The 22,232-nt window shown below is 47.0% G+C and overlaps 1 protein-coding gene across 1 annotated transcript in view; it reads left to right on the plus strand.

Moving 5' to 3' along the window:
• MLH3 (mutL homolog 3) overlaps positions 1–22,232 on the plus strand; it is a 96,288-nt gene that overhangs the window by 19,414 nt on the left and 54,642 nt on the right. The window contains 3 exon segments of the mRNA XM_030214876.1: positions 2,127–2,225; positions 10,885–10,961; positions 11,128–11,232. Coding sequence (XP_030070736.1) covers positions 2,127–2,225; positions 10,885–10,961; positions 11,128–11,232 — 281 coding nt within the window.

The raw sequence follows: 22,232 nt of genomic DNA on the forward strand, positions 1-22,232 counted from the left end.
CTTCCTCCCACGAGGCCTCACCCTCGGTGTCAGACACAAGTTCACGGACCTGTGTCTGCAACCTCGCCCTGCTCGACTCCGTGGAACCCCGTCCACGATGGGGGCGTCGAGAGGTAGACTCCCTCGCCCGCATCGGCGAAGCTCCCTCCGCCGACGTAGTCGGGGAGCCTTCCTGGGAGGTGGCCGCGGTCGGTACCGCACGCGGTACCGACGTCGGGGACCTCAACCTGGGCGATGGGCCAGCCGGCGCCACGCTCGACGGTACCGGTGGCGCAAGCACCGCCGGTACCGGAGGGGTAGGGCGCAACAGCTCTCCCAGAATCTCTGGGAGAACGGCCCGGAGGCTCTCGTTTAGAGCGGCTGCAGAGAAAGGCTGAGAGGTCGATGCAGGCGTCGACGTCAGTACCTGTTCCGGGCGTGGAGGCTGTTCCGGGCTGTCCAGAGCGGAGCGCATCGACACCTCCTGAACAGAGGGTGAGCGGTCCTCTCGGTGCCGATGCCTGCTGGGTGCCGAATCCCTCGGCGACCCAGAGCTCTCGGTGCCGACACGGGGAGGAGACCGGTGTCGATGCTTCTTCGATTTCTTCCGAAGCATGTCACCGGAGCTCCCCGGCACCGACGAGGAGGACGTCGAATCCATCCGTCGCTTCCTCGGGGCCGAGACTGAAGGAGGTCGATCTCGGGGGGGCTGTACCGCAGGAGCCCTCAGGGTAGGCGGAGACCCACCCGAGGGCTCACCGCCACCAGCAGGGGAATGGACAGCCCTCACCTGCACTCCACCCGATGCACCACCGTCCGACGACATCAGCAGACGAGGTCCTGGTACCACCGACGTCGATGCAGCTATCCGATGTCTCGGCGCCGATGCAGAGGCCCGATGCCTCGATGCACTCGATGCAGGGGCGGCCGAGGAAGATGGTCTGGACGCTGACGACGTCGATGCACTCGAAGATCCCGGTGCCGATGCCGACGAAGAGCCCGAGAACAACACGTTCCACTGGGCTAGTCTCGCTACCTGAGTCCGCCTTTGAAGCAGGGAACACAGACTGCAGTTCTGAGGGCGGTGCTCGGCCCCCAGACACTGAAGACACGACGAGTGTCGATCAGTGAGCGAGATAACCCGGGCGCACTGGGTGCACTTCTTGAAGCCGCTGGAAGGCTTCGATGTCATGGGCGGAAAAATCACGCCGGCGAAATCAAAAGCCGAAATGGCGAAATTTGAAGCACCAAATTTAGAGGGAGAAAAAATCTCGACCGAGGCCGAAAAGAGGCCTACCCCGACGACGAAAGAAAACTTACCGGGGCAAAAAAGCTGGAAGTACGGGGAGGATTTACACGAAACCCGGCGGGGGGTTTCCGGAGCACTTCCCGACTAGGACAAAGCTTTCCCGAAGGAAAAAAAACACGTTCAAAACAAATTGGACGCGCGAGGTCGACTTTCCGGGGCTCGACACGGCGAAAACACGACCGTACCGAGTGCGGACAAAAGAAGACTGGCCGGCTCGAGCCGGTTTCGGGCGGGAAGACGGCCGCGCATGCGCGGTGCGCGCGGGCGCGCGAGGGCTAGCAAAGGACTTTGCTAGTGAAGTTTCCGATTGGAGGGGCTGCCGTGGACGTCACCCCATCAGTGAGAACAAGCAGCCTGCTTGTCCTCGGAGAATCTGCTTTATACCAGCTTGGATGTAAAAGGCAGAAAATCATTTTTAAGTTAACCTAACCTTCCTGTTTTTGAGTACAGAATAAATGTATTTAAATTTACACATTAAAATTACTGCATTGCTTGCATGTTGTAATCCTCAAGTGTTCAGCTCTAGTTTCTGTAGCACTTGTCTTTCATAAAACTTTGAAGGTTTAGGAAGGATTTCTGTATTACGTGCATAGTGTTCCACATAGCTACCTCTGGTGTTAACAATAAAAGATTCCGGCTGCAGAGCAGGACCTGTAAGCTCTGGCCTGGGAAAACCTTCACCGAGGAACTACAATATCAGTTCAGAAACTTGCTTGTATTCAAAATTCAAGTTCCAAAGTGTCTCATCTTGCATATATACCCCCAGTGTTCTGATTAAAGCATCTGATGCTTGGAAGGACAGTACCAAATTGACTTGAAGTCTCTGTTACATGTTTAGGGTCCCAGTATAGATGTCACCCCTTTAGGAGTGATGTGATTTTACCCTTTCTTCCTCGACCTCGTGAAGAGAGGGATATGGCAAGACAGAAATACAGAGGTAGGCTCATACTGTTAGGTGTAAGTGTATGTTATAAAATAGTAACACAAAGCTAAATTTTGGATTCATCTTGTAAAGTGGCAGGTACAGAAGCCAACATATGCTGAGAACATTTCTGAAAGTAATCATGTACACATATAGCATTGAAGACCTCCGTGGACCTTCAGGTTCTTCCAAGTAACCCAGTCTGGTTACTTTCAGAGAGAGGATGCTGGGTACCTTGAACCATTGATCTGCCTCAGCATGGCCTTTTTTATGTTATGTTTTGAAAATTACACTTTTCCTTAGCGTCCCTCCGGACCGGACCAGGATTGGACTGTTGGGTTGTGCCCGCCTACCAGCAGGTGGAGACTGAGAAAAACTCTGACTCTAGAGAGCCAATAGGAGCCCTGGCCATGTGACCTTAGCCTCAGTATTTTCTCAGTCTCTCAGCAGGTAGGAAGTGAGCCCATTAGTCTCTCTCTCTCTCTCTTTTTCTTTATAAGATATTACAGATATATTTATAATACTTCTTCTGTGCCTGGAATCGTAATTAGAGGCTTGACAGGGTTTCTTTTCTTTCTTTGACAGCCTCTGGGGTGTTAAACTCGGGTGTCTCGAGTCCACCCCCCTTCCTCCCCATCTCCCTGGTTTAGCAGGGAAGGGCCGTCCCTTTCTCTGGAAAGGTGTACCGTCTTAGGGAGAGGCAGCCACTTTTAATAGGTAGCTGTTTTTAAATAATTAAATCAAGTAAAATAAAATTAAAAGAATTAATTCAATTGAAAGGAATTTAAAGGAAGTAGTTTTTGCTTTCCCCAGGCTTATAACGAGCAGGTAGCTCTTCTGTCTTATTCTGTTTGAAGAGTCTTTATTTTCTTTTCTGGCGGAGCTATTTAAAAAAAAAAAAAAAAAGTGATAAGTCAGCGTCTGTGACTTTAATCGGCGTTTTTTTTGTTATCTTCATTATTTTTCCTCTGCTATCCAGCGTTGTTAGCGGCGGTAGTTGTAAAATAAAAAAAAAAAGAGGCGCGAACTGTTAAGCGTGTGCTCGCTCTTGGACGGGTCTCTATAGCTTGGGAGCTGTATTGACGGTTCCTGTTCGGGCCAGAGGCTAAACCATGTTTTGTGCGGCATCGGAGGCTATCTGTTTTTCGGCAGCACGGATTTCCTGCTTCTTCGTCGGTCCGGTCAGTGGGTTTCTCCCTCGAACTTTATTCTTCTGATTTTGGCGCGCTTGGCCGCCATTGTTTTGCTTGCAGCTGCAATTTCCATTGACGCGGTAGCGTTTTTCTGCTTTTACTGTGTTTGGCTGTTTGTGCAATGGAAAGGAGATATTGTTTGTCCGGTAGTTGGGGCAATTGGTAGTATATTTGCCCCGCAATTAATTTTTACATGTATTTTTCAAGCTATTAAAAAAAAAAAAAAGAAATGCTACGATGCGAGTGGTGCTCATTTTGTTTTTCCCTCTGTTTTTTCTCCGTCGGGGACTTTTTGGTTGCTAGCAATGTTGTGAATTAAAGTGCAGCTCAATTGGCGATTTCTTTGTTCTTGGCAAGACTCCGATTCAAAGTGCAGCTCAGTCGGGATTCTCTGTTTTTGACAATTGGGCGAATTAAATTGTATCTCAGCTCCAAAATAACCATTTTCCTATTTCTTTCCCTTGTGTGTGATGTTTGGAGGAAAGGTCTTCGCTATTGTCTAGCGCAGTTTTTATGGGGGTCCAGTGTACGTCACTCTGTGTCTTTCTCATTTCCTGGTGAATAGGACTACATTGTCTAATAGTCAATTGATTAGTACTTTACAAATCTGGCCATAATATCGTAGTTCCTTTTAAGCATTTCCCTTCATGGCTATGATGTTATACAGTGTTTTTAAGAACTTAACAAACATTTTCTATGGCATAGGCTATCTGGTTCAGGTGCCATGTGGATAGAACTACATTGCCGGATAGTCTATTGTTTGGTACTTTTACAATGCTGGATATAAGATCTTAATTCCTTTCAGGAAATTTTCCTCCATGGCTATGCTCTTATACAGTGTTTTAAGATCTTAACAAACGTTCTCTAGAGCGTAGGCTATATGGTTCAGATGCCATGTGCAATGAAATACATTGTCTGATACTCAATTGTTGCGTACTTTGCAATTCTGGACATAAGGTCTTACTTCCTTTCAGCAATTTTCTTTCATGGCTATGCGTTCTCTTTGGCATAGCAGATGACAGCTGCATAGGCTACATGGTTCAGATGGTTCTCATATTCTAGGAGACTCAGTCCTGTCTACCGAGCACCCAGTTTTCTCAGCTGCTTTAGAAGGCATGTTTTATTCACGTCTTCTCTACTTTCCAGCTGTCTTGGAGTTTCTCATGTGTTTATCTTAGTTTTCTTCTAGGACTTACAAGATATATGTCCACTTAGGGAGTAAAGTTATCCGGTCAATTTGCATTTTCTCCCACTTAAGGATAGTGGGAGGTCCTCATGCCATCTACTTGTATTTTTGTTTCCTCTGTCTATTCAGCCTGGGCACATGGTAAACATTCTGGTTTTGTCCAGTATGACCATCCATAATATCTGCTATCCCTTTCTCTTCCTTACAGATTTTAGGGTCTTGTTTCAAGCTTTCTTGATGTCAGGTACAGTCTTGTCTCCTGTGGCACAAATTCACCACCTTTTCCGTAATAGGTATTTTCCAAGTCTATTCCTTTTCATTTTCATTTTATTCTTCCTCTCGCCAGAGTTTTTTTCTCTTGGAAGGAGATTCACTCATTTTCTGTGCATTTTTTGCCATAAGGGCATAAGTGTTGCCATAATGGGAAAGGCCAAGAGTCCCCATCCTGTTTTCAGATGGGGTCAATCCAGATTGCAAATACCACATTCATATCTCGTGAGTGTGCGTCTGTTCATCTCTGTACATCTCAGTGAGGAAGGAGGCATGACATGATACGAGGTTTGGGGAGATCCGGTAAAATTAAAGGCCAGTGTGTCTCAGTCCACGCTCAACATATGGTGATCCTTTCATTTTCATTCTATACGTCCTCACTCCAGACCTTCCTTTCAATTGGAAGGGGATTCTTTCACTTCCTGTGCATTTTTGCTATTAGTATATGAGTATTGTCATACGGGGAAAGTCTAAGAGTCCATTAAGCCCAGCATCCTGTCCTCAGTTGTGGTCAATCCAGGTTGCAAGTACCACATTCATTTCTTATGGGTGTGGGTCGGTACATTTTAGTACATCTCAGTATAGGAGGAGTAATGTCCACGATACGAGGATGATGAGAAGGTCCTCATTACCAGTTTTCTTGCCCTGCTCTTCGGTCTCTCGTCGGCTCCGCACACTTTTTTCTTAAGTTATGGTCGTAGTAGCAGCGGCGCTCATGAAACAACGTCTCCTCGTTTCATCCTTTTCTAGATGTCTGGTTCATTACAGACAGTCTTATTGGCAGAGTTGTCAGGTCAAGCAACGGGTGGTGCATTTCGGGCACACTCTAGGTTACGGGGTGCATGTAGCCAGGTTTCTCATTTGATCTTTCTTTTGAGCTCTCGTGTGATCTCATTAGATTTCGTAGCATGTCTCTATTTTTTCTCTCTTTGTTTACTCAAGTTGGCGCAGACTGTTTTTTGTCTTCTCTACAAGCGTCCCACTTTCTGTTTTCTCTGGATGTTCTTGGGCCTTCAGCCATTACCTTGCTCTATTTTGCAGAGTAAAATTTTACTTTCTAGCTCCCAAGAAGGAATTTTTTCTTCATTCTCTTTGGAGTCTCGGTAGTCTTTTTTGGCAGATTTTCACTCCGTCAATTTCGTGACCATTGAAAAAAAACAAAACAAAACAAAAAAAAAACTTCTGGGAGTTCTCAGTGCATAGTACCTTAAGGGGAGGTCCCAGTTCTAGAACTATTTCTTTTCGCTCTGACCTTCCATGTGCCTCGCTTACTCTCTTGCTAAAAAGACTTGTCAGCGGCAGAGATAGATGCCCTCTCGTATCCAGATATTTATCTCGGATGGAATTCCCTCCGCTCAGTTGGCCTCTGTATTCTCACTAGTGCAGCACTTGGGTCTGGTGGTTGAGATTGAGCATTCTTCCTGCAAGTATGCCGGGAGCATATACACAGTGAGCAGTTTTTTGATGGCTGCATCTGTGAAAATATATATGTATATTTATAGTTCTACTACATAAGTACATATTTAATTCCACACTGGGAAAAGCTCAAAGGGCCTATCGAGCCCACCTTTCGGTCCACGGCCAATCCAGACCATGAGCACCTGGCTAGATTCCTAAACGTACAAACATTCTATACATGTTATTCCTGGAACTGTGTAGTGTTTTATGGACTTCTATATGTATCTAACAGATGAAAGGTACTAACAAGTGTCTACTGTTGATTTATTCCCGTTTTCACTAATTGGGGTCTACGACAAGAGTCTCAGGTGATCTGCTTGCAGAGGCAACAGCTACAGATGATTCTTTCTCTCTCATTTGAATTGCGCTCTGAGATATGTTTTCTTCATGTTGGGTAACTGCAGCGGCTGTCAGTTTATTTGGACCTTCAGTCTAGTTTGCAGCAGGGATTTAGGTACCTTCTTCTTCTGCATAGTATTTAACTGCATTCTAGTTTTTACCTATTTAGCTTCTAGTGATCAGGTACTTTCTCACTGACAGGCTTTACGTACTTCCAATCTGTTGCTAGGTCAGCAATAGTCTACGATATCTGGAGTATTGTACTTCAGGATCTCGGTTTCAACTTTCTCAGCTGAGGTAGATTCATTGCAGTTTTTTGTTTCCAGGCGGCTCTGCTTCTACCTTTGCCATCTTTCTTTCAGTCGTTTTTTTTTTTTTTTTCTCTCGAGTCTCTCTGTCCTTTGCGCTGCACTGATAGTGCGGTAGGGGACAATGTTCAGCATCGCTTGGACTTTTCAGCGTTTTTGCTTTGTAGTCATTCTATTTAGTTTATTGGCGGTTCTTGGATCGTCAAGCTTTTGGCTTTGTATTCATCCTAGTTTGGGTGTTTTCAGGGACTCTACCGCATTCTCAATGTCTGTCCCTCCCGTAAGATTACTGCTTTGGTACTTCCCAACAGTCTAATCCTGGTCCGGTCCGGAGGGACGCTAAGGAAGGAGAAATTAGATCTTACCTGCTAATTTGCTTTCCTTTAGTCCCTCCGGACCGGACCAGGCCCCTCCCATGTTCTATCAACTCTTTAGATTCTTTTATTAAGTTTGGAAGTGGAATGTTTAAAAAAAAAAAAAAAAAAGACTTTGCGTGGTCCATACCACTTCTCTGGTGGTTGCTGGTGAGCTCGGTTGCTGGAATATATATAAAACCTTAAATATGTCATACCACTTCTCTGGTGAGAGTTGCTGGTGAGCTCAGTTGCTGGAATATATATAAAGCCTTAATGGGTCATACCACTTCTCTGGTGAGAGTTGCTGGTGAGCTCAGTTGCTGGAATATATATAAAGCCTTAAATATGTCATACCACTTCTCTGGTGAGAGTTGCTGGTGAGCTCAGTTGATGGAATATATATGAAACCTTAAGTGAGTCATACTACTTCTCTGGTGAGAGTTGCTGGTGAGCTCTGAGTGGGCCATGCCACTTCTCTGGTGAGAGTTGCTGGTGAACTCTAATACAAATGGGCCATACCACTTCTCTGGTGAGAGTTGCTGGTGAGCTCTAGTACTCGATTTTGCCGAGGAATTTGTGGCTGCTAGGATTCCATACAGCACAGAAGTTCTTTCTTTCTTTCCTGCTTTATTCAAATACTGAGGCTAAGGTCACATGGCCAGGGCTCCTATTGGCTCTCTAGAGTCAGAGTTTTTCTCAGTCTCCAACTGCTGGTAGGCGGGCACAACCCAACAGTCCAATCCTGATCCGGTCCGGAGGGACTAAAGGAAAGCAAATTAGCAGGTAAGATCTAAGTTCTCCTTTATTAACCAATTTGAAATGTTTTTTTTTTTTATTAGGGCTAGAATAGTCTCCAACCCAGTCCTGGGGTATCTCTTAGCTAGTCTGGTTTTCAGGATATCTGCTGTAAATATTCATAGGAGGAATTTGCATGCACTTACGTAGGGCTGTGGAGTCAGTATGCCAAAACTTTGACTCTGACTCCGACTGATATTAGACTTTGCATTTTTTGGTTTTGTTTTATCTGTCTATATCTTTGTTCTGTATATATATATATATATATGGTTCCACCAAGGAGGACAATACCCACCCCAACCCCAAAAAATACAAAACACACAAGACAAGTAAATTCACCCCCTTTTCACTTCCAGATTGTTTTGGGGGGCCCGTACTCCCTCACCCCCCCACACCCCTCCCAAACTAGGTTTCAACCTAATTTAGCCCCTACAAATGACACACTGATTACAATTTATAACAAATTACTACTCTACCTGTGAAAAGTTATTATGGGTCCTCTGTTCTGTACACTGCTCTAACCTTGTTCCAGATGCTGTTTAAAAAAAAAAAAACACCACCAGGTGAAATAAAGCAAATTAGCGAGGTGATTGGGAAAGATGTATAAGGTTGTATGTGTTTGCTGGGGGGAGGGAGGAGGAGGCAGAGAGAGCTATGGGAGCAGGGTTGCTGAGAGAGAGCTGGGGGGAGGGAGCTTGCTGAAAAGAAAAAGTTGTGAGGTGCGCTCCAGGGAAAGGTGAGCCTGCAAATAGGTGGGAAAATGTGGGATACAAATGCAACAAATAAATAAAAATATGGAGCCTTGTTCATCAGGAGGATATTCATGGGTTGTTTCTGATGCTGCTGATAGCGCTCTGAAGAGCATTTCCCAGCACTGCTGTTGGTAGGTTCGATTTAAAATTCTAGGTTTTTTTGGTGGGGGGGGGGGGGGAGTTTGAGATGGGAGGAAAAGAATTGAGAGAGGCTACTGCTAGGGAGGGGGGAGAAGTGGGAATGAGAGAAGCTGCAAGGCTACTGTTGGGTGCAGGGATGTGACTCCAGGGTTGATTTTGAATAGCTGGGTAGGCGACCAATAGAGGCTGCAGCTGCTGGGTTGTGGTGGACAAGCAATGGGGGAGAAGCTAAAACTACAATAGCTGGGGGCAGGTTAGCAATGGAGGAAGGCTAAGACCTTTTTTTTGGAGAAGGTGAGTAGGTGTGTGCATGCCTCACCCATGCAGCTACAGTTCCAGCCTCTTCCCTATTTCCCCAGCAATCGTGTCCGTTGCCACATATGCTTCAGGTGGATGGATGATGGGGAGGGCAGTAGTCTTTTATCTGTTCCTTCCCTCCTATAATAAATAGCTTTGTGCATATCAGTTTGAGCACATTATGAGCATAAATAAATAATTTCAGTCATGCTAAGTTTGGCTTCAAAGTTTTTGGGCTGGCTGGCGTCTAGATCCCGAGAAAATTTGACAGGCCTATCATAAGCCATGCTCTGCATGTGTTCCAGCCTCCAGTCTTCAGCTTTTGAGGCAGTTTTCAATGGTAGGTTATAGACTACTAGTAACAGGTTAGCAATTTCAAGTTTTCAGTCTTTCAGGACTCTGGGGTGACCTTCTGTCCTTGGTATTTGTTCTTAATTTTTTTTGCATTTTATCTATTACATCTGTACATGTTGTAGTTGCTTTGAGTCATCACCATCAAAGAAAGTTACACTTCATGTAAACTTTTGGCACTGGAAAAACCACCTTTTTTTCTCATTGCATTTTGGTTTCCCTTTTTTTAAATGAAGTACTGCTGAAGTAGGTTAGTATTTTTTTTTTAAGCATCTTCCTTCCAGTAATAAGTTTGATCACATCAGAGTCTGTATTCAAAGCATTTTAATTAAGCAAGAGAGGCTCCTGTATGGTTAAATCTTTTGGGGATGGCTATCTGCTGATACTCGGACGCAGTTAACGGATGGTACCATTGAATCTGCCCCTGCACTTTCTAGGTAGTACTGGTGTGGGTTTGGATGGGGCCAGCATTTATTCAGGCCCCCGTAATTTTCAGTGCTGGTGATAGGACTACTTTTTATGCCCAGTTAGGGTGGGAGGAGGGGGGGGAAGGGTCATTGAGGCAGGTGCAAACTGCAGTTGCTCCTGCCCATGGCAACCGTGATCTCTTGCAGAGTACCTTCCCCAGAAGGTTGCCTAATTATTAGCAAATACAACTTTTTCCTTCTTGCACCATTGTCTCATCCGTGCATTGAGACTTGGGTGCTTTACTTCCTCTTTGGGTTCTGTGTGTGGAGAAGCAAGCGTTTCTGAGGAATGCTACCTTGGAGGTACTGCATCTCAACTTTTTACCTAAATCTTAAAATTTGGCTTCCTGAACCTCCCTACCACACTATCTTGTTGGTACCCACATGAACCATCAGCACTGCCTGAAAACCTGTTTAGGTGATGCATAAGTCTTCTACCTTTGTACTAGTCAGGCTTATGCCTACCAGCCACCCAGCTATATTGACTTGCCATTTACAGTTGCCATCCTAACCCTGGAGACCAATCCTCAGAGTGCATGCTCATTGCGCTCAGAGCCGGCGACCTCGTCGGTTCACACGCTTGCTGGCTCTGCGCATTCGGCGCTAGTGGCCTCTAGCACCCTCATTTGCTTTTGAGCATCTGGCATAGGCTAGGTAAAAGCTTTTTTAATTAGATGAACTGAGAATTTTTTCTAGGATGGGATGGGAAAGCCCTTGTGACCTACTTCAGCCTATTTCTCTGCTCTCCTTTTTCATCACAGATGATGAAGCTGCTGTTGGTTCTCTTCGATCATTATTCTTGGAGTGGGAGAATCCAGTCTTTGCTCGCCATTCTGAGGTAGGCTCTGAAGTAGGCAGTCTCATGCAATGAAAGGAGTTTGAATTTAGCAAAACTAAGACTAGGATTTGAAATGCAATTGGGCTTATCCAAAGCATCCATTGTTGAGCAAAAGTGTTTGATGCTGCTGTCAGATACTTTTACCTTATTTCTGCTGTTTCCCCAGGTTGCTGTGGATGTTAGTAGTTGTCTTGCTCAGAGGTTGGCGGTGAAAATTCATAACATTTTATATCCGTATCGTTTTACCAAGGAAATGATTCATTCCATGCAGGTAAGAATCGGCATAATAATGTACAGAGTTCTGATGAGCCCTGCTGTTGCAGAGACTCAGTACTTGGTCGTAAGTGATTGTTGCTACTATTGCAGAAAGAGAGAGGAAATTTGCAGGGTCAATTGCAGTAAGAGAACAACTTTTATGTGTATATTTTCTCTTAGTGCTGTAACATTCATATGCAGTTTTGGATCTCCCCGTCATAACTTAAGCGTAGCCATATTGGGTCAGACCAAAGGTCCATTAGCCCAGTATCCTGTTTTCCAAACAGTGGCCTAGCCAGGTCACAAGTACTGGCAGAAACCCAAATCATGGCAACGTTCCATGCTACCAATCCCAGGGCACGCAGTTGCTTCCCATGTCTGTCTCAGTAGCAGACTATGGACTTTTCCTCCAGGAATTTGTCCAAACCTTTTTTTTTTTAAACCCAGATACTATAACCGCTGTTACCACCTCCTCTGGCAAAGAGTTCCAGAGCTTAACTATTCATTGAGTGAAAAAATATTTCCTCCTATTTGTTTTTAAAGTATTTCCATGTAACTTGTAGCGCTATAGAAATGATAAATAGTAGTAGTAGTAGTAGTAACTTCCTCAAGTGTCCCCTAGTCTTTGTACTTTTGGAACGAGTAAAAAATCGATTTACTTCTAGTCCTTGTACACCGCTCAAGATTTCATAGACCTCAATCATATCTCCCCTCATCTGTTTCTTTTCCAAGCTGATGAAGAGCCCTAACCTCATTAAAAAAATTTTATTAGGTTGCAGTGTCATCATGGGGACAGTTTTCAAGCAGGCTAAATTGAAACACAGTCTGTGGGTACTCTTACTCAGCGAGATTTTTGTGTGTATGTGTGTGTGATTAGTTTTTCCATGGAAAATAAGTGTGTAAAATTGAAAATGCATTCTCTGTATGTTATTTTCTGCCCCCAACCTATACACACCACTGAGACTACCTGTAAATGTGGCTATAAGTATGACCCACAATGGATTTCCTTTTTTTTTTTTTATCTTTCCAATTTATAATTAAAGAAGAAACTTTGAACAAGAAAATTGTGAAACTTCCACATTACATTGTTAAGGAAAAAGAGAAAAACTAATTAAAGAATCTAATGTAATAACATAGTAGATGATGGCAGATAAAGACCTGTATGGTCCGTCCAGTCTGCACAAAGAGATGAACTCATTACATAAGATATGATACAACGTATTTATACCTGAACTTGAAAATAGCATGGATAAAGACTGAACTCTGCCTGGCACTGTCCTTGTTCAAAAACTTGAGAAAGCTGGAGAACAATATTGAGGAATTCAGTTTTGGGAAGTGGTTATCACTGGGATACACACTCCCCCCCCCCCTCGTAGTTGTACGTAAGTATTGCCATACTGGGATAGACCGAAGGTCCATCAAGTCCAGCATTCTGTTTCCAACACTGGCCAATCGAGGTCACAAATACCTGGCAAGATCCCAAAAAAGTACAAAACATTTTATACTGCTTATCCCAGAAATGGTGGATTTTCCCCAAGTCCATTTGATAATGGTCTATGGACTTTTCCTTTAGGAAGCTGTCCAGACCTTTTTTAAACTCCCTTTACCACATTCTCTAGCAACGAATTCCAGAGTTTAATTACACGTTGAGTGAAGAAACATTTTCTCCGATTAGTTTTAAATTTACTACATTGTAGCTTCATCGCACGCCCCCTAGCCCTAGTATTTTTTGAAAAAGTAAACAGACACTTCACGTCTGCCCTTTCCACTCCACTCATTATTTTATAGACCTCTATCATATCTCCCCTCAGCCGTCTTTTCTCCGAGCTGAAGAGCCCCAGCCGCATTGGCCTTTCCTCTTAGGGAAATCATCCTTTATCATTTTCATCGCCCTTCTCTGTACCTTTTCTAATTCCACTTTATCTTTTTTGAGATGTGGCTTCCAAGATGTCTATGGCATGGTGACAGAGTACGCTATGAGTGTGTGTGTACACATGTGCAAGGAGCAGGGAGAAATTTGGAGGTATCCTCCTGGAAAAAGAGGAGAAAACCACCTCATTTAGGAGGACATCTGGCGTGCTAGCAATTGCAGAAGTGGCATATAAGGAGCATTGTTACTAAAGAGCTGATGATGATCCTATCAACAGCTACTGAAGAAATTTAAATTTTTAAAGAATCTGGCTTTTTAATTTGGGGGGGGGAGGGGGTGAGCAGGAAGAGAGACTGAGAGAGGCTAATATTTGAAAGGAGAGAGAAGAAATATTTAGAGAGGCTTCTGTAGGGGAGGTGATAAGGTTCTGCTAGGTAGGTGAAGAGTTGCTTTAGGCTGTGGTTGCTGGCAGCAGGTGGACTAGCAGTGGGCAGGGGTTAAAACTGCAGCTGCTGGGGGCAGGTGGGCAATGGAGAAAAGATGAGGCTGTGGCTTCTGGGGGTAGGTGAGTGGGTGCACCACCCCACCCATCCTCAGCAGCTGCAGATTTAGCCTCTCTCCCATTACCCCAGAACCCACAGCCTAAAGCCTCTCTCCATACCCCAACTGTAAAGGACTCAAGTACAAAACATATTATGAATCCAATTTCTCCTTCCTAGGCAGCCAACTCTGGAATGCCCTCCCCAGACCTATCCGATCAATCTGTGACCATCTACCCTTCCGGAAAGCACTAAACACCCATGTATTCAAGCAAGCCTATCCAAATGGCCCAAACTAATGAACCCATCTACTTAACAAATACCAAGAGACAACAACATTAACCCAATCTCTCTTTCTCACCTTAATCCCTTCTCTACCTACTTACCTATTTCACTACTCGGTTATACTTAATTTTTACTCTCTCTACAATATTCTTTATTCCCTATTACTGTGTAAGCAGCATTGAACCTGCTTTGAGTGGGAAAGTGCGGGATACAAATGTAGTAATAAATAAAAAAAATTCTCAGATGCACCGTAGGTGGGTGGGTGATGGAGTCTCTAATATGCTCCTTCCCTGCTGCTGTATTAAATAACTTGCTGTGCATCACCTTGAACACATTATTAATATGCAATTTATAAATGCATAAATAAATAGTCCTTCCAAGTCTGGCTCCTAGATCCTAAGAAACTATTGATCCCCAACTACATAAGCATCACCATACTGGGACAGACCAAAGGTCTGTCAAGCCCAGTATCCTGTTCCAGCAGTGGCCAATCCACTGTAAATTGGACCAGGATCCGACAAGTAGATTACAAAAAGAGATCAAGGATTTGAACAAGGTTTTCTGTCCGGTAAGGAACATCGGTTCCTCAACAATCCCCACCCTGTGATTCCTGTGTTGTACACATTGCCAAAAATCCACAAGGACATGACCAATCCTCCGGGCAGACCGATTATGTCTTCCAGGGGGTCCTTATTGGAGCCCCTATCAATGTATGTGGACACATTTTTAAGGTCTTACTTATCAGAGAGCCCCTCTCATATCAAGGATACTACACATTTTTTGCAAATATTGGGAGAGGTTGAATTACCTGAAGTTCTGGTGCTACTGGTGACGCTGTAATCTAATCTGAAAACTCATAACCCACTTAATTCCTGGTTAGGTTCAAAGCAGCTTATAAATGCAAAAAATAAGAAATTGACAGCATGAATAAAATGCAAAAAGTACAAAAAACAAAGGGGCCCTTATACAAAGGTGATGTAGGGCTACCGCATGGGTAGCGTGCAGCAAAACAGCACTACCGTGGTGTCCTGTGATAGTTCTGTGTTTGCCGTGTTGTGTTTCTCACGTCAGAAATATTTTTCTGTTTTCTAGTGTGGGGGGCGGGGAGTAGGCATTCTCGGCGGTAAACGGGAGGCAGTAAAGGCTCATGCAGTAAATTACCATGAGCCAATATTTTTATTAGCACACGACCATTTTCACATGCTTACAGTACTGCAAGCCACTTTTTACCGCAGCTTTGTAAAAGGGCCCCAAAATATAAAATCAATGCAAATACTTTTTGGAATAAATAGATTTTCACAAACCTTCTAAAGGAGAGATTATAAAGTTGCAGTTTTGTAGGCTGCTAGGTTGTCTTTGAGTGTAAAAGTGCATGAAAAGACTGTAAAATCCTGAATATATTATAAAACCAGTTTCCATATCATCAAGCTGATCAATCCATAGACTGGTGGGTTGTGTCCATCTACCAGCAGGTGGAGATAGAGAGCAAACTTTTGCCTCCCTATATGTGGTCATGTGCTGCCGGAAACTCCTCAGTATGTTCTCTATCTCAGCAGGTGGTGGTCACACACAGCAGCAGCTCTGGCTAGGCCTCCAAGCCTAATCCTTAGGTTTTGTTGAGGCCTGGGGTTGAGGGCTCTTTTGAGCAAGTGCAAACCTGGTGGTGCCAGGTCCCTCCTTTTCTCCCCCCTCCCGCTGGCTCCGTTAAAAAAAAAAAAAAAAAATTTTAAACGTCCTTAAAGGCGTTTATTTCGACGTTTATTTAAACGTTCATTGCAGCTACTCACTGGGACACCAGTTCGTTACAGCTCGGAGCGGCAAGCAGGTAATTTTACCTTTTTATAGCGGGCAGGGGGTTCCCCGATTCTTCTCCTCGTGGCATATGGCGTCGGAGGGCGAGGGCGCAAAGGGTCGCTCCCCGGATCGCTGGAGCGCTTCTAGAGGGGATGCGGGGGTTTTACAGCCTGATTCGCCCTTGATGGGTGACAGTTTAGTGACCGATGAATGTCCCGGTCCTTCCTCCGGCGTGGCGGTTTTTCCCGCCATAAACGCCCATCCCCCGCTCCTCGCCTCCGCCATCTTGGCCGGCCACGTGGCTCGGACGGCTTCTTCGTGGGCCGCCCTTGAGGTTGGAGACATTAATGCCATGAACGCCCTTAATTTGGGCGACGGCACAAAAGCGGCTAAAGTTAAGCGCCGTTCTTCCCGCGCGGCTCCTTCGCGGAGTTTCGCGCCGGACGCCATTTTGGATGCGCAGCATGTCTCTCCCCCGCTATTGCGAGCGCCGGTTGAGAGTGCGTCTAGGACTGTTGCCCAGGCTGTGGAAGTGCACAGTCTGGGGGGTTTCTCCCCCGAGTTTGTTTTGCTGCTGCATTAGGCTTTCCTCATGCAAAACGCTGCCCCTGCTCCCTCGTCTGGTAAAGAGGTTGAGGTTCCCAGAGGTAACGCCCTCGGGTTGATTCCCAGGCCTTGGAGGACTTTGTCTCCTCCGATGTAGATGAGGGCAGCGTGTCTGAGGTCTCCCAACGGTCCTTTGCGGATTCCTTGGAGGAGATAGATCCCCGCTCGGATGGAGCGGATGACCCCTCTGCAGCGCGGCTTTTTAGCCCAGAGGATTTGCCCAACCTGTTGTTACAGGCCATGGACACTTTGAAGATTTCCTCTCCGGAGGACGTCTCTCCCTCAGCCCCTGTTGGCTCTGCCATTATGCTGGGGTCGAAGCGCCCGCCTAGAACCTTCCACGTGCATGATGCCATGCACACCTTAATTTCGGCTCAATGGGATGTCCCGGAAGCGAGCCTTAAAGTGGCTAGGGCTATGTCCCGCCTCTATCCTTTGGCTGTGAGTGAACGTGAGGCCTATCTGTGGCCTACCGTGGATTCTTTAATCACTGCGGTGACTAAGAAAACGGCTTTGCCGGTGGAAGGTGGCACGGCCCTGAAGGACGCCCAAGACAGAAGATTGGAGGCGGCCTTAAGGTCGTCCTTTGAGGCGGCTGCTTTAAGTTTGCAGGCCTCAGTTTGCGGCTCCTATGTGGCCAGGGCGTGCCTGACTATGGTGCAGCGGGCTTCCCCCTCGGATCATTCCTTGAGGGCTGATTGGCCGGCCCTGGAATCGGGCTTAGCCTATTTGGCAGACTTGCTGTATGATGTCTTGAGGGCCTCAGCTAAAGGCATGGCTCAGACAATCTCTGCGCGGCGGTGGCTTTGGCTGAAACATTGGTCTGCTGACCACGCCTCTAAATCCCGCCTGGCTGGATTGCCTTTTAAAGGCAAGCTGCTCTTTGGGGTCGAGCTGGACAAAATCGTGACCGATCTCGGCACGTCTAAGGGCAAGAAATTACCAGAGGTCAGGGCTCGGGCTAGTACTCGTCCCAGTACCTTCAGAGGACGGTTGCAGGAAGCCCGTCGGTACCGCCCGGGCAAGTCGGGCTCCTCTGCCCCTTCTTCCTTCAAGAGGAATTTCTCCCCCAAGCAGCATTCCTTTCGCAGAGACCGCCGTCCCGGAGGTGCTCCCTCCTCCCAGGGTCTCGTACCCAATGACGGGGCCTTGGTCCACGCCCCAGTGCAGATTGGAGGACGGCTGTCCTCGTTTCTGGGCGAGTGGACCACAATAACTTCAGACGCGTGGGTGCTGGAAGTCATCAGAGACGGCTACAAGCTAGAGTTCTGCCGACCCTTATAAGACGGGTTCGTACTTTCTCCCTGCAAGTCTCCGGTCAAAGCTGTGGCAGTGCAGCAGACCTTGGACAATCTGATCCGCCTGGGCGCGGTCGTTCCGGTGCCAGAAAGTCAGCTTGGCAAGGGACGTTACTCCATTTACTTTGTGGTACCAAAGAAAGGAGGTTTTGTCCGGCCTATCCTCGACCTCAAAGGGGTCAATCGGGCCTTGAAAGTGCGGCACTTTCGCATGGAGACTCTCCGCTCTGTTATAGCGGCAGTGAAGGCAGGAGAGTTCCTGGCATCCTTGGACATCAAGGAAGCGTACCTGCATATTCCCATCTGGCCTCCTCATCAACGCTTTCTGCGTTTTGCAGTCCTGGGACGACACTTCCAGTTCAGAGCCCTCCCATTCGGGTTGGCTACTGCTCCGCGGACCTTTTCCAAAGTAATGGTGGTCATCGCGGCCTTCCTACGAAAGGAAGGGGTACAAGTCCATCCTTATCTGGACGACTGGTTGATCCGAGCCCCCTCTTATGCAGAGTGCGGCAAAGCTGTGAACCGGGTAGTTGCTCTTTTGAGCTCCCTGGGATGGATCATCAACTGGGAGTAGAGCCAGCTGCGCCCGACTCAGTCCCTGGAGTACCTGGGAGTTCGATTCGACACCCAAGTGGGCAGAGTGTTCCTGCCAGACAATCGGATTGTCAAACTTCAGGCTCAAGTGGACCAGTTCCTAGTAGCCTCTCCTCCTCGGGCTTGGGACTATGTGCAGCTGTTGGGCTCTATGACGGCCACGATGGAAGTAGTGCCCTGGGCCAGGGCTCATATGAGACCACTTCAACAATCTTTGCTGCGGTGCTGGACTCCGATGTCGGAGGATTATGCTGTGCGCCTTCCCTTTGACCCAGCAGTGCGCAAGGCGCTGAGCTGGTGGATGCAGACAGACAAGTTGTCTGCGGGAATGCCTCTGGTGACCCCAGAGTGGATTGTCGTCACGACGGACGCCTCTTTGTCGGGCTGGGGAGCCCACTGCTTGGGAAGGACAGCGCAGGGGCTCTGGTCTCCTGCAGAGGCAAAGTGGTCTATCAACCTCCTGGAACTCAGAGCCATTCGGTTGGCGCTTTGGGAGTTCATCCCGGTACTGGTGTTGGCCTGTACGGGTCCTGTCAGACAATGCCACGGCTGTGGCCTATGTCAACCGCCAGGGAGGTACCAAGAGCGCCCCTCTAGCCAAGGAGGCTATGAATCTTTGCCAGTGGGCGGAAGCGAACCTGGAGCAGCTTTCAGCGGCCCACATTGCCGGAGTCATGAATGTCAAGGCGGTCTTTCTCAGTCGCCATACCTTGGAGCCCAGAGAGTGGCAACTATCTGCTCAGGCGTTCTTGGACATCACGAAGCGCTGGGGCCAGCCGAGCCTAGATCTGATGGCGTCATTGGCCAATTGCCAAGTGCCGCGCTTTTTCAGCAGAGGACGGGACCCTCGATCCCTGGGAGTAGATGCTCTTCTCCAACAGTGGCCGACACAAGAGCTCCTCTATGTGTTCCCGCCCTGGCCCATGTTGGGCAGGGTGCTAGACCGGGTGGCAAAGCATCCCGGCAGGGTAATCCTGGTGGGTCCGGATTGGCCCAGACGTCCCTGGTATGCGGACTTGATCAGGCTCTCAGTCGACGATCCTCTGCGGCTGTCAGTGGAGCAGGGCCTGTTACATCAGGGTCCCGTGGTGATGGAGGATCCCTCCCCCTTTGGTCTTACGGCCTGGCTATTGAGCGGCAGCGTCTGAGGAAGAAGGGCTTCTCAGACAAGGTCATCGCCACTATGCTAAGAGCGAGGAAGCGCTCTACTTCTACTGCCTACGCCAGGGTTTGGCGTATCTTTGCAGCGTGGTGTGAAGCAGGCTCACTTTCTCCCTTCACTGCTCCAATTTCTTCAGTGTTGGCGTTCCTGCAAGAAGGTCTGGAGAAAGGCCTGTCGCTCAGTTCCCTTAAAGTCCAGGTAGCGGCTCTGGCTTGCTTCAGGGGCCGCCTGAAGGGTGCTTCCCTGGCTTCGCAGCCAGATGTGGTGCGCTTTCTCAAGGGAGTTAATCACCTGCGCCCTCCTCTGCACTCAGTGGTGCCTGCGTGGAATCTCAACCTGGTGCTAAGAGCATTGCAGAAGCCGCCTTTTGAACCCTTGTCAAGGGCATCTCTGAAAGACCTGACGTGGAAAGCAGTCTTTTTGGTGGCTATCACTTCAGCCAGAAGAGTTTCCGAGCTCCAGGCGCTCTCATGTCGAGAGCCTTTTCTGCAGTTCACTGAGGCAGGAGTGACTATTCGCACAGTGCCTTCCTTTCTGCCCAAGATTGTTTCTCGCTTCCATGTGAATCAGCAGCTCTGTCTCCCTTCCTTTCGTAGGGAGGACTACCCAGAGGAGTACTCTGCTCTTAAATATCTGGATGTGAGGCGAGTCATCATCAGATACTTGGAAGTGACCAATGATTTCCGGAAATCGGATCATCTGTTTGTCCTGTTTGCAGGTCCTCGTAAGGGTCTGCAGGCTGCTAAGCCTACAGTGGCAAGATGGGTCAAGGAAGCCATTGCAGCGGCTTATGTGGTCGCAAGGAAGGTGCCGCCTATCCAGCTGAAGGCTCACTCCACGAGAGCTCAGGCGGCCTCGATGGCAGAGGCCGGATCCGTCTCCTTGGAAGAGATATGCAAGGCGGCAACTTGGGCTTCGGCTCATACATTCTCCAAGCATTACCGTTTGACGGTGGCGGCACGGGCAGAGGCCCGATTTGGAGCTTCAGTGTTGAGGTCAGGGATTTCAATGTCCCGCCCTGGGTGAGTACTGCTTCGGTACATCCCACCAGTCTATGGATTGATCAGCTTGATGATATGGAAGGTAAAATTATGTATAATCATACCTGATAATTTTCTTTCCATTAATCATAGCTGATCAATCCATAGCCCCTCCCAGATATCTGTACTGTTTTTATTCTGGTTGCATTTCAGGTTCAAGTTTAGTCTTCAGTTACTTCAGAAAGACTTCGTGTTCAAGTTTTTTCACTTGGATTCTTCAAGAGTTGAGACGAGTTTGTGTTACAGTGAGCTGCTGCATTCCTCTCCCCCCCGTTTTACGGGGCTGGATTGAGACTTAAAATTCTGCCGGCACTCCCTCCCGCTTCGTGCGGCTGTAGGGCAGCTTTGTACCCCTCCCGCTTAGGCGGTGTTAGGGTCAGTCAGCTCCTCCCGCGGTTGCGGTTGCAGGATAAGCCAGATCCCCCCGCATCGGCGGGTGTGGTGTCCCTCCCCCGCTCCGCGGGGATGAGCTGGACGGATTCCCCTCCCCCACTTGTGTGGGGATGAGCTGGGTTAATTCCCCTCCCCCGTTTCGGCGGTGGTGAGCTGGGCAGAGTGTCCCTTCGTGGGTGTAATTCTCTAAGTGCTGAGTCCTGCGGATGGAGCTTTGATATCGACATACTGAGGAGTTTCCGGCAGCACATGACCACATATAGGGAGGCAAAAGTTTGCTCTCTATCTCCACCTGCTGGTAGATGGACACAACCCACCAGTCTATGGATTGATCAGCTATGATTAATGGAAAGAAAATTATCAGGTATGATTATACATAATTTTACCATGCTAATCGTACTGGTAAGTTTTTGGTGCACTTGGTCCATCTTTGGACAGGTCTGCAGTTTTGTAGAGGTATATCTCATAAGGATAAAACTGTTAGGAATAATACTCACTCGACTGTCTTGTTTTCTCAATACTTTGAGAAGTTCTGTTAGAATCAGGTAGTAGCCCCAGGAGATATTCATGATTATGTATCATCTTTAGCATTGCCCCAAGACAAACAACAAGATCTGAAGTTGCTCGACACAATTTCAGAGCAGGAAATTTTATCTGCTATTAAGCAGGCCTCTCAGGTGAAAACACCAGGCCCAGGTGACATGACTGCAGAGTTTTACAGAATTTTACAAGAGCATATCTCGTTATCATTGGAGGCATACCATGAGCAGGCCATTCTGACCCAATCATTTCTGGTACATACAAATTGTTCAGTCATAGTTGTATTTCCAAAACCCAGTCGAAACCCTTTGTCTCTGGACTCATACTGAGCAGTTTCATTACTTAATTTCAAACTGAATCTTATGGCAAAGATTTTAGCAACTAAATTGGCTGTCCTGTTGCCAGATCTGATACATGAAGATCAGTTGGTCTTTGTCCAAAATAGACAGGCAGTGTGGAATGTTAGACGAGTTACAGCTGCATTGAGACTCTGTGCCATCAGGGAAATCCCTGTGCTGTTGGTGGGCTTAGATGCTCAAAAGGCATTTGATTGTGTTGGATTATTTGATGCATATAAAGAAAATTTGACTGTATTACTTTTTAAAAAAAATCTGTCAATGTATTACACTAGTGGACTTCAATATCACTGACATTGCAAAGACGTATAGCATTATATAAGATGGTCCTATTCCATGGTGGCTATATGTATTACAGACTTTTCCTATGTACCTCACTAATAGAGACATTAAGACCTTCCCCAAACACTTGACTAGATTCTTAAGGAATAATAATAAACCTAGAGTTGCTTTGCAACAGCTGACCTTGCCCTTAGGACAAGGTGGATTGGCTTTCTCCGAGGACAAGCAGACTGCTTTTTCTCACATGCGGGTCGACG

This window comes from Microcaecilia unicolor, chromosome 9 (assembly GCF_901765095.1).
Source record: "Microcaecilia unicolor chromosome 9, aMicUni1.1, whole genome shotgun sequence".
NCBI classification, from domain to species: domain Eukaryota; kingdom Metazoa; phylum Chordata; class Amphibia; order Gymnophiona; family Siphonopidae; genus Microcaecilia; species Microcaecilia unicolor.